Source organism: Ptychodera flava, chromosome 18, assembly GCF_041260155.1.
Source record: "Ptychodera flava strain L36383 chromosome 18, AS_Pfla_20210202, whole genome shotgun sequence".
Taxonomy (NCBI): Eukaryota; Metazoa; Hemichordata; class Enteropneusta; family Ptychoderidae; genus Ptychodera; species Ptychodera flava.
The window spans coordinates 24,015,802-24,028,555 of NC_091945.1; the positions used below are offsets into that span (position 1 = coordinate 24,015,802).

The 12,754-nt window shown below is 38.7% G+C and overlaps 1 protein-coding gene across 1 annotated transcript in view; it reads right to left on the bottom strand.

Moving 5' to 3' along the window:
* LOC139117207 (ATP-binding cassette sub-family C member 8-like) overlaps positions 1-11,468 on the bottom strand; it is a 29,764-nt gene extending 18,296 nt beyond the window's left edge. Inside the window, exons 1-8 of the mRNA XM_070680109.1 lie at positions 10,442-11,468; positions 9,397-9,633; positions 3,821-4,009; positions 2,514-2,666; positions 1,856-2,011; positions 1,322-1,456; positions 828-990; positions 325-365 (exon numbers count right to left, since the gene is read on the bottom strand). Of these exons, the coding sequence (XP_070536210.1) occupies positions 325-365; positions 828-990; positions 1,322-1,456; positions 1,856-2,011; positions 2,514-2,666; positions 3,821-4,009; positions 9,397-9,633; positions 10,442-11,041 (1,674 nt within the window). The 5' untranslated portion in view covers positions 11,042-11,468. The remainder of the gene's footprint in view (positions 1-324; positions 366-827; positions 991-1,321; positions 1,457-1,855; positions 2,012-2,513; positions 2,667-3,820; positions 4,010-9,396; positions 9,634-10,441) is intronic.
* Between the last annotated feature and the right edge of the window lie 1,286 nt (positions 11,469-12,754).

Sequence of the window (12,754 nt, forward strand, 5' to 3'; positions counted from 1 at the left end):
GTAGTCTGAATGGGTCTTGTGGACTATGAATAATTCGGTAAACACGATGTTTCAGTTTTTTCAACAGTGAAATAGCAGCGACTGAGTCTCTTTCCGTCAATAATATTCCGATTTCTGATGGCAAGAAGAAATACTACGTTGGTATTACACATTAAAACTGTAGGAACATAAAATCTGAAAGCATAGCGCTTACCATTAGCCCTTATGCTATTGTGCAGATTTTAGTTAAGAGTAGACGTCTGTCAGACTAGAATTCAATAACTTACTAGCATAATGATTCACTGATAGACGCAACATATTGTATACAAATAACAAACAACTTACAATGAAGGTTAGTACCACGGGTACACTCTGGGCAACGAAATCTGAGAGAGAGAGAGAGAGAGAGAGAGAGAGAGAGAGAGAGAGAGAGAGAGAGAGAGAGAGAGAGAGGAGTAGTGAGAGAAGAGAGAGAATCTCTCTAATGAGGCATTGCGACAGGTGACTGACTGAAGGCATACAAAACCTGTAGACCTGTAGCCTCGTGCAACTTTACAAGGAATTCGGTAACCATATGGTATGGTAGCCAATTACTAATTTTCACTTGGATCGCTACGCAAAAACAAGTGCCCTTTAATACACAACTAATCATGGCTGACACGCCTTTCTTACCGAATATGGATATATGCAAAGTCGTCAAGAAAGAGTACTCTTAATAGTTACTGCATACTAAATTTTATGCACCGCAAATATATAAAACCTTGTATCTTCGCCTTTATATCAAGACTATCTCGAACAACCTTCTATAAAAAATGCAAGAAAATTACGTATTACTGTAATATACTTACTTGTTACGATTATGTACACGCTGGCTTTTATCATTTGCACAACTTCCTTTTCGCGTAACTCTTCTATTTTGGTACAAAACATTTTTTCCCAACCGCAGAGTTTCAACAGTTTGATGCCCATCAGAACTTCATTCGATAATTTTAATCGTTGATCGGATATAAGCTGTGAACCGAATAAAAATATTGCAGCTAATGTGTGTGCATATATATATATATATATATATATATATATTATATATATATATATATATATATAATATATAATATATAATATAATATAATTGCAGCTAATGTGTGTACATATATATATATATATATACATATATATATATATATTGCAGCTAATGTGTGTGCATATATATATATATATATATATATATATATATATATATATATATATATATATATATATACACACATGTCTCTTACATGTTATTTCATCATTATTAACTTTCCTTAAACATTCAAGGAAGCGGAACGAATCAGATACTTACGAGGACGTAGCGTTGAACTTTTGCCATGATCTCGGTTATGGCATATTGTAGGGGCGTCACAAACAGGAATATCGATGACCCAATCAAAGAAGCTAATCCCAGTTGCCAGTACAAGAGAATAAGCACAACGACGGCCTGAAATAAACGGCGCGATAACTAGTTCATGGTATGATGTAAAAATGCGTACAAACTCATATAAAGCCGGTCTTACATACATACATACATACATACATACATACATACTTACATACATACACACACACACACACATACATACATACATACATACATACATACATACATACATACATACATACATACATACATACATACATACATACATACATACATACATACATACAATTACTACAATTATGATCTTAAAGTTAAAATGATTTCACATTACTGTTTTCAACATACAATGATACAAACATGCATACACACATACAAGCGATGGAAGTTTAAATAGATGTAGATCTACGAAGAGTGTTAGTCTCTGCGTCTTACTACAATCGAAACATTACTGAATCTCACCCGATAAGGTATAGAGACCAGAAAGATGAACCAGTAGAATATATAAAACAAGGCTGTTGCATCCACTGACATATGGTTCATAATCTGTCCTGTAGATGTTTCGCCACTGGACAATGATGAAGTCGATAAATGCAGCGCTTTTTCGTAAGCAAGTGTCTGCAAATGAGATAATCGAGTGAATTAGTCACCCTTTTGCGTCTTACAGTTCTGAAGTTAATATTGCAAAGAATGTCTGAAGTCCTCTCATTTGCAGTTGGTGTTGACATGGAATGTTTCTATTGGATCCTCTTAGATTTTGATACCAGCGTTTTATCACTGTCCATTATGGATGGACCGTATTTACAAAGAACATAGGGCTTGCGTTTCCACCTATGGCTTTTTCTATAGCTCCTGTTCAAAATATCAGTAGGTTTCGATCAAAATTACGATCAAAGAGATTTCCTAAATTACAGATGGTAAAGAAGAATTTTGCGCAAATTTCCGTGAAAATATCTGGTCTTGTCACATACATACAAAATAGTAATTAAAATTGAAAGCTGTTACTATAACTGATATATTGCCATCTTCAAAATATGAAAATCTACGCATGTCTGAGTACAAATAATAATATTGGCATAAATAAAACAAATTACGAGTTATAATAACTCAACTATATTACCTGTAGAGCTGCCTTAACCTTTATAGCTGTCATTACACCTATATTTCCACCATAAGCCAACGTAAACGCCCTTAGAACGGAAGCGATGAAAATGACGCCAACGAGGACAAAGCCGTTACGAAAGTATTCGGTGACGGTCACCATGGGGGTGTCCTTCAAACGAAAATGGTGGAAAATTGCGATGGTAAATGGAAATGACATTTGCTATGGAGGTGTCAGAATCTTAAGAAATGTGATGGATGTAATGTGCGTTCCTTCTGCGCATGTTTGCGAAAATTATTGCTTGAAACTATCATATCTGATTTGATTTCCAAAATATCAACAGTCGATTTTATTTAAATTATATAATACGACTAGGTTAACGGACATCAGCTCTTTACATGGCCGAGTGAGGCCGTATTCAATCCTATCGCACAACAAAATGACGTTGACCCGACAGAAGACGGTAACTGGGTGTGTGATTTTCGGCCAGGTATGGTTTGATAATGTTTAACGGACATCAACTTTTTTGTGACTCATTAGCTGGCCGCATTCGGATTGCGTCGCAGAAAAATTGAAACGTATATTGAAGATTGAGCAGAACGTTGTAAAACGATACATTTCGAGAGATATTGATTCAGACACTCCAAAAATGACAGAACTGCGCAATAAAGTAATGAAAATACTGTAACACACAATAACCTATGAAGATAATGAAGATACTTTAACGGTGGCAATGGACCTGTAGACCATATAGAATCGTGTAAAACAAATTCGTGTGCATGTAAATTGGAGTGTACTTTCTTAAAGAAATTTGTTAGTAGTTGTTGTGGACACACAGATGACGAGATAATCCAAGTTATCTAGGGCATTCAATCATGAACTTTCGAAGATTAAAAAATGATTCCCTTTTTCCAAGGCACATCTTTGCTAATTCTTTCGACATTTTGTGGTCACTTGTGTTCCCCAGACATGCTAATTTATTCTGCAGAGTCACATGAGATTGTTTGCATATTGTACGTTACACATGGACATATGCAATGGTGTAATTCATGCTATATGGTAAAAAAGTGCCGGGGAAGTCTGTACGATTTTTGGCCACAGAGTAGGAGCTATCTGCCTGCGCGAGACAACCTACTATTGAAAATATTTCAGTCCAAAGAATGGTAGGATTAATTCTCTTGCGAAGTTATGTCAAAAGATGGCGACCAAAACGAGAATACGATGGTGGATATTAGAAGTAAACAAGTAGATAATGACATTCAGATGCTTCAGGTTCAAACCAATTTTCATGAAATCTGTAAAGCATTCGCAATATTGAGACCTACGTATACTTGTATGCTGCCATAATGCCAGTCAGTGGCGTAGGCTACTACGCCCCCTACGGCGATTGCGGGTATGAATCCAAACGTAGAGCTGAGTAGGGTCCACAACGTAGTCTTCAACATTTCACAACCGTAGGCGATTGAGTAGGTTCTCCAGAGGGAGACCGCCCTCTTCTTCTGTATCGCCCTTTTCTGTGGTATGTACACACACAAAAAGATCAGAGTCAATATTTTGATGGCGTAGCTTTTTGTCGTAAAATTGGTCACTTCAGAAAACAGAATGACATTAAAATAAATAAAGAGAGATCTATTTCACCGATATAAAATTCCGTGCAAGGGCATTGGTTGGTTTTAGCCTGACACGGAATCAAGAGGACAAGATCAGTGATGCCTTTCTCAGAAAACAGAATGACATGACCGTTAGATCACATTATGCCCGAATTTTAGCATCACTGTTCAATAAACAGAAAGGCATTCATCTATCTGGTTAAATGCTTCACATACAGAGGTAGATATTTTACATGCTTTTCAAGTTCCATGACCTGCAACTTTTTGCGATTTTCAGCATTTTCTGTTCAGTCAATCGACTAGTAGACGTACATTTTCTTGTTCTAAAGTCTATATCATGTTAAAAACCAAGTATTTCACCTGTCAACATAGCCTGCACATGTGTAATGACCCTTGTTATGGTCGACAAATGAATTCCCATCAAAATTTGAAACAGTTTTATAAGAAAACAAAAACATAATCCTGTCGGCAGCAAATTGTCACCCAATGATGGTATACCACGAGATTTTGACAATTTTACGAAATACATGCCAGAGCGATAGCGAGTGCACATATAGATGCACATATACCTATGGATAGGGGGGTTTATTGTCATTCTATGATAACATACATTGAAATTCCAAAAGGGATTTTCCCCTAACTGAGAGCTTGCAGGTGTTCCAACCATGAAGGTTACCTTCATGAATGAAGCGACATATTGCTGAGGAGTCCACTTCTTCAATGGTCACGGTTTTGCGTCGACCTGATTCAGACACAAGCGGCTTTGAAATATTTGTGTAACACACAGCGATGGCGAGAATAGATATTTATCCTGGCAAACTTCGCTTTCCAAATGCGTGGCTAAAATGCAAGGCCAAACAATAATAGGTTTGTTTCCCCACCGGTCAGTTCCAACTATATACCGACATGAAAACAACAAATGAAAGATGTCTGTGGATCAAACTTTTGATCTCAACACACTGGTTTTTTTGTCTCAGAAATTTTCGGTTGGCTTGGTGATTCAATGTGAATACGTTGGGAAATATTAGATTAGAACTAAGACGTCGGTGTTCAAGAAATCTAGTTTTTAGAGATCTATTTCACCGATATAAAATTCCGTGCAAGGGCATTGGTTGGTTTTAGCCTGACACGGAATCAAGAGGACAAGATCAGTGATGCCTTTCTCTTTGTGGACTTGCAAAATGTACAAATTCTTGATAAGGATCCTTTTAAGTACTTAGTAAACAGCTTCAATCACTTTACAACCTGTAACATGTGGAGTCAAGCAATATGTGTCATAAACAGGTGACCGAAAGTTCCCGGCGTTGATATTGGGCTGTTCTACTGATGAGGGTTGGAGTGTTGCAACCGAAATTTTGGGTGACAAAAACTAGTGGGTTCAGATCAAAATTTTAATCGACGGTAAATCAGTTACCAACACAGATTAACTTCCATGCACAAGTCAAGGATGTTTATATGCAATGGTAATTCTGACATCGGACATGATAACGACTATAACGGACTGTTCTGAACTGTATCCATTGTGTGCAAGAAAAGATAAAGATAATAAATGACACATGTTTTGCAACGCACTGTTGTTTTTTACATGAATAATAAAAACGGCTATAGATGGACGCGCGTGATAACCACAGCTTTTTACTGTGCCCGTTCACGGCCGGTATCTGACCTCTCGTACAGAGCACATAAATGACGTACTTATTAATATAAACAAGCGTGCACCTAATTTATGCTTTGGATATCGAAAGAACCGCTTCGATGGTTATCTTTGAGGGCCCACGTTGGTGACATATAGACATGTAGTCAGGACCGCAAGGTTACGGGTTCAAAAATGGTGTTTGCATTCCGTCTACGCATCGCGATATACTTACGGGCCGTGGATATTTAAAACACGTACATTACAAACGAAACTCATCAGGTTTTAGGAAGGATTTAGCTTTATGACACGCCTCATGTCAATTCTGTGTCGCTTTTTGCAATAACACGTCACGTCTAGTCCCAGCTGCGTAAACTTTTAAAAAGTGACGTAACAGGTATATTCAAAGACCGTTTCCCTGGGAAAATAGTTAACACGATTGGAACTAATTTGGGATAATTGGATAGTCTGTTTAATCTGTAAATGTGAGCTCATCTGCTTTTCTTTTTTCATGAGTAATTTGTGTAATATTGCAACATTCAGCAATAAGGTGCCTAACATTTTTGAGAAATTTGAAAAATATGAAGATCCAATTATCCCAAATTAGTTCCAATCGTGTTAGTTATTGAAAAAGTGCCGATGAGCGAAGAGCCTCCGACTAAAAGTGCAAGAATTTTCATTAAGAAAAGTACAGGAACTTGAAGAGCTCATCGACAAAAAAGATTCCAGTGCAGCTAAAAGACGTAATTCAGTATTCTAAGGACATTCTCGCTTTTTGGGGGAAGAAATTGGCACTTCTTTGACTGCTGTGGAGAAAACGCTCGGCAATTTGAGTAAATTTCTCACGATGTATCGTTGCAGTGCATGTAAAACGCCGACATGAGCTTGTGGCGTGTTGTACAACACCTATAACATGGTCTTAATTCGCGATAGTGTGGCCCTCATGACTGCAAAATTACTGTTCACTATTGCCATTATCGCGCCAAAAGATGCACTGACTATGTATTATCAAGGTTACGCACCACACTCACCATTCTGAAATCGTTTGTCATTGAAAAGTCTGTACAGTAGACTACACATATTGACTGGCCTTGACAGAAACAGCGTACATCATTGCCTAAGGCCCTGAAAGTCGACCCAAAACAGTCTGTTCCACAAGGCCTTTGGCCGAGGGAAAGAGATTGTTTCGGGCGACTCTCAGGTCCGAGGGAAATAAAACTATGCTGTTACCCAAGTATGTGTTTTGTTATGTTTTTAAACCCCTCATCCACTTCCTCGAAAAAAAATGAGAAGTATCATGCAACGAATCGTTTACAGTCTGAAAGTTTCAGAATGGGGTCATCTGAAACTTATACTTTCGTAGGCTTCAACTTTTGTCAAAAAATAGGTTAAATTCCTCAACGAGAAATGTTTGTTTTGAGAATAAAATGGTCATGGCCCTTTGAACTGGGACCTGGGTTACTGGCTCAATGTCTCCATTGTATGTGAACCTGTGGTCCAGTGAACAAGCACAGCACTTGCTGAAAGATTGCGCTTTTACTTTGTCCCATGAACCCACAGAGACGATTAATTTTTCCCCGCTAGCAGAATGAAAGTACAGAGCGAGATTTTGCGAGAGTATTCGATATGAGAGTTTGTAAACTGCCTAACAATGCCAGATTTCGTTTTGTGAGTTGTAAACCTATACAATGCGAGATTTCGTGAACGTAAAACGCTTAAATTCGTGATGTTGTGAACATAAAGTGGCAAAATGCATGATTTTTTAAAATTATACAGTGAGCTTTGTAAACGCTTTCGGGCAGTGGATTTCTCAATTGCATTTTCGTGGGTAAAGTGTCCGTAGATCATGCCTTAAAATTAATATTCAAACTGGATTGAAATTAGGGCCTATTAGGCCTAGTTCTTGACCTCTTGAAAGCCTATTTCACAAGAAGGTCTGCATGTGCGCAAAAAATCATACTCTAACAGAAAAAGTGAAAGAAAACTTCCTATAGCCAGATCTCTGTTACATCATGGGTACACTTGTTTCAGTTTCGTTTAAAACAACAAACTGAGAAAAAAAATTACAGTTACGTCACGATATACCACATAGAATATTTATTACAGGACGAGATGCTTTCTGTGGCTAAACATTCGCGAAAACCGTCACACAGAAATTGTTAAAGTCAGCACCGTCTTCGAGTGATTTGGGCCAAAATTGATACCGATAACAAAAGGAAAAGCCTAGTGTTACTACCATCTGTCGACAGCAAACTGCCGATTGCATTATGCAGTCCGGGTCAGCTCCAAAATTGGAGATCATTATGATAATGTATTCCGGCATTCAGCCAATCATCGACCAGATTACATCATTAATAAAGTACAGGTCACGCTGGGTCACAAATTACCCACCAAGTGTGATCGGCAGTTTTGGGCCGCTTATTAAGCCCCTGTCTTGTGAATTTCGACGAATTTCGACAGTCAACATAATCCACGTGTTCTGCAGAAGGTCATGTCCAACAAGAAGTCCGATTAGTGAACAAATATTCGAAATATTGACGATTCATTTCTACCCCCAGTTTATCGATTTCGCTCAAGTACCGAGAATCATTTTGTGGATGTTCGTCATCTCTATTAGAAATACTGTTATAAAGGTTATTTGTGTAGGTACGCGTATAACATTTTGCAAGAAAGAAGAGCAATGTCAGAGCTTTAAAACGATACCTGTTTTGTAGTTGTCAAACGCAGACTAAAAATGGTACGCGATTTTGAAAATGTGTTGACAGAGTGGCCACACAACTGTTCCCCATACGGTAGAATTTGTATCGCTGCCATCTCCGATACAAATGGGGTATTCTGAACGATCTGTGTAGGTACACGATTTATATTTCGCAGAACTTCAAGCCAGAGTCTAGGAATCACAGCGATATATGGGGTTTGGTTGTCTTAGCCAGAATAAAACTGGTACGCGATTTTGAAATTGTGTTTTGACAGAGTGGCCACACAACTGTTCGACATTATGACAGAATACGGCGCGGGAGTTCGACACAGTATGGCGTACGTAACGAAGGACGCATGTGGAGGTTGCCAGGAAATACAATTTTTACTGATGGCGCGCTGGCCGCTGATTGGCTAATGAGAGGGGAAAATATTATGGTATAGCGTCTCCAATTTTGGAGCTGACCCGGACTGTTATAGACTTGGTTCAAGTCTGTGATTTGTTAATCTTTGAGTGGAGTGAACGCGATGATTTGTGTCCTGTTTTCATTTGAAACGCGAGAGTGGATGGACGTGATGAGGGGGTGAACGCTATACAGGGGAGTTTCACCCGGAATCAGGCAGAAACTAACTCACTCCTGCGCAGACTCAGAGGTAATGCATTCAATCGCAGGAAAAACCTGGCCTGGGCTGCCAAATTCCGAATAGGTTGGTATGAAATAGGAAAAACACAAGAAAAATTATTATAAATGAGTTTTGTTTTTGTTTTTAATTCACTGACTTGAACCAAGTCTAATTGCATTAGCATCCGTTTATTTCTTGAAAAGTCAAGATAGATTTCTTATAAAAAGGCCCGATTTTCGTCGCACTGGGAAAATGCATGTAGCTTAATAGAAGTGATCTCACTTCATTATTCTGAGGTCAATGCTAATTATAGTACCAAGAACAGTATCGCACCGACCTTTTCTGTTTCGTATGCCTTATTGAATAAATTGTACTGGTAGTGGGCTTCATACTCTTCCGGCAGACAGCCGAGATCCGATATTTCAAGGGGTCGTTTGTATCCGAGGACGAACAACCAATTCAATGACCAATAGGTGACCTGTGACATTATATTGGTGTATTCATAGTTGTAGTACATGGCTTTCTTCCGTAGATCACGTGGGTATGGCTTGTCATGGTAACACCAACCGAACACCTGTGTCGACAAAAAATGTTAGTCTTGTCTTTTATATTTGACGCAAGCGGAAAAAGTGGAAGAATAAAAAGTTTGTTTCTCATCCTCGCTCGCGTCAATTTTAGACCCACCGCGTCAACCTTTTTTCTGCTCGTGAGGAAATAAAATTTAAAAAATAAACTCAAAAATACGCGACGATAGTGCATACACAGTCCTGTATAAAGCAGAACTGTTAACAAAATAACTGACACTAACATTCCATTCAGAACAGTACACATATGTCACTGTTATATTAACCTGCCAATACTGTGCATTGCTGCACTAAAAGTCAAACCGCAGAACTGTTGCTATACAAAAATACTAAAAGCAACACTGCTGTGCATTTATCTCTGCGTGCATTCCTATATTGTTTTCATGTTTTATGCGCGTTCTTGTCGGTTGAAGAATAAAAATATTGAGAGAAAAGAAAGCGTCACCGCATCATTTTTGCAATATGTCAAGGACGAGAAACTTATGATTTTTCTTGGCCTTACGCGCTGTTTTTTTCCTGATCACTTTGATGTAATACTATATATAGTACATTCGTGTCTGTGTATGCATGTCCCCGTCTCTTTCTTCAACAATCTTTTTTCCTCCAAATAAACAGTGAAAGGCGAGGCAACGCCGTATATCGCACCTATGACCTCTACGATAGCATAACTCGTGTTTAAGCGTCGACGGTTTGTTAAACAATGTGGTCGCCATTTGGTGAATGCACTTTACGGAGAAACGAAAGACGCGCGGTGCGCATGTTTCAGGAAGTGCTTGCACCGTTTATTATTTCACTCACCTTCGACCTTAGCAGATTTATTTCTATCAGCAAACATCCTGAATACAACAAGATTGTTAAAACGAGAAGGTCAAATTTCAATATTTCGACCGTGAAATCAACGCTGTACGTCAAGCTGATGAATCGAAGAATTTCCCCAGCGGCGGCGAGAATCCAATATATGAAAAGAAGCCAGGCGAGACGAGGCTTGTTCCAACATTCTAGGTGGTGGTAATATACGAGAGCGATAATGACGTTGATCAAAGCAGCACTGTCCGGCACGTACAGGTTGGGCTTCGTCTCAGGGTTTCTTGTGACGTCTGTCAGTACACCTTCTCCAACGGCACCCAACAACACAATGCCGAGCGTTGACAATATCGTCCACCGAATGTAGTGACCGGGAAACTGTATCAGGCTCTTCGGGTGGTAATAACGCAGCTTGGTACAGCAGCCGAGGAGAAATAAAACTGCGCAGAATAGAACGAGGAAGGTTATATGAACACAAGCAGAAAACAGATTCGCTGTGCAGTAGTCGCTGTATATTCTCAGCTGTGTATCCTCCACCACTGATGCATTTTCTCCGCAAAACCACCTCGAACGGAAATCGGATGTGCCAGCCATAGTTTGAATGAGTCGGGGCAGTTCTCTCAGTGTTTCTTCCCCTGATTTTGTCCCGTCACAAGCTCCATTGAGTCATGCCATGCATGAGACAGATCCTAACAAACATTAAGCCGGCTTGCGAGCCTGAAATCGTGCACTATACACGTATGTGGGAAGTTAAATTTCGGGCATATCCTCATGCAACACATGATCGCGCAACTGTCAGCTGACAACTCTCAGCGTTGAACACTGGTTTTAGGCCTACATCGACGAAACTGACAAGGGCATGTGATGTATGACCTTGGTTACGATATATTATACTATGATAAGTACGGGCAGTCTCAGTGACCTTGTGCTCATTTGTCCCGTGTGCATACCCTTGTTTTGCGCCCTCACTAGGAAACACATTGAAAGGGAACACTTGGAATTGTAAATTTCCCGGCACAGCGCTTATTCTACATGGATTTAATACTGTTTTGGAGACCAGTTGGTGGAAACAAGAAAATGTATCTCCTGTTTGGCTCCCAAAAATGTCAGTCTTGAAGAAAGTTTCAATTAAGGTAAAGGGCGACGAATTCGGACGCGCACAGGCTTTAGAACGTTTCTGCGCAGATTTAACTCCAGCTTGCCGCAAATGGGTTATTTTGTAGCGCATGTATTTAACATCACCTGTCATTGTTGAAATTGCGCTTTTACCTAATTTTTTGACCCAGTGTCTTAGAAATACATGTGACCTATTACCTTGTCATATTTTGACCCCATAGGAAGCTGGTTTTTATTCAATATGAGCGAAAAATTAACATTTCTCTCCCATTTATATGGCGCAAATTACCCATTCTCCTGGAGATATTGTAAAAAGTAGCGTGGTGACACCCTTTTATTAAAAGTGTAAACTAAATGGTATTATGTCAGGAGTTTATTCGCCAAGTTTAGTCAAAATGACACCATTCAAAGCGACAGGAAGAAAGTTCGAAAATTATGTAGTGATATAATTTCGATATCGTCATTTTGTAATCGATACTTATGTTAAAATTTCTTCACAAACATCATGAAAACTATACATTCGATAGATATGAATCTTAAGTCTTGGTATTTATTAAAATTAACTCATTTGCTAAGCGTTTTATAATTGCTTTCTTTAGTTTAAGTGAATTATATCATTTTTATTTATTTCTATCGACGCCATTTTAACGTCCGTTTCCATGGAAACGAGCGTGGTGACCTCCATTTTTTATTTCATTTTTGCACTTGCACAACTTCCAAGAATATTTGTGCAAAGTTTCAAGAAAATGACACCACAACTTAATTTTGACGTAATTCGTAGTACTTCACCTTAAGGCTGCATTCACAAATACAGCAGGGAGGGGCTGGAGGAATCGGGCTTGAAATCTTATAATTCGTTTTATATTCTCTCAATACGTTCAAAAATCATTTCATATGCTGCCCCTCTATCAGACGGTCTAATATTAATGAATCCAACAATATTAGATTAAAAGTTTGATCTTTTTTCAGTATTTTTACTCTTTGTATTTTTTCAACCTCATGCTTGTTTCACATCCTATAAGTTGAAATATCCAGTATTTAGCTTGCCAACACAGCCTATTTACTATGTGTACTCTGGCTTTGTATCGTTGAAAAATGAATTTCATTTTCAATGACAAGCGGACTTTCGGACTGCACAAAAATCTTTGTCTGTTGCATGTACTAGCGATATTGCTGGGTCGTGGCTGGAAG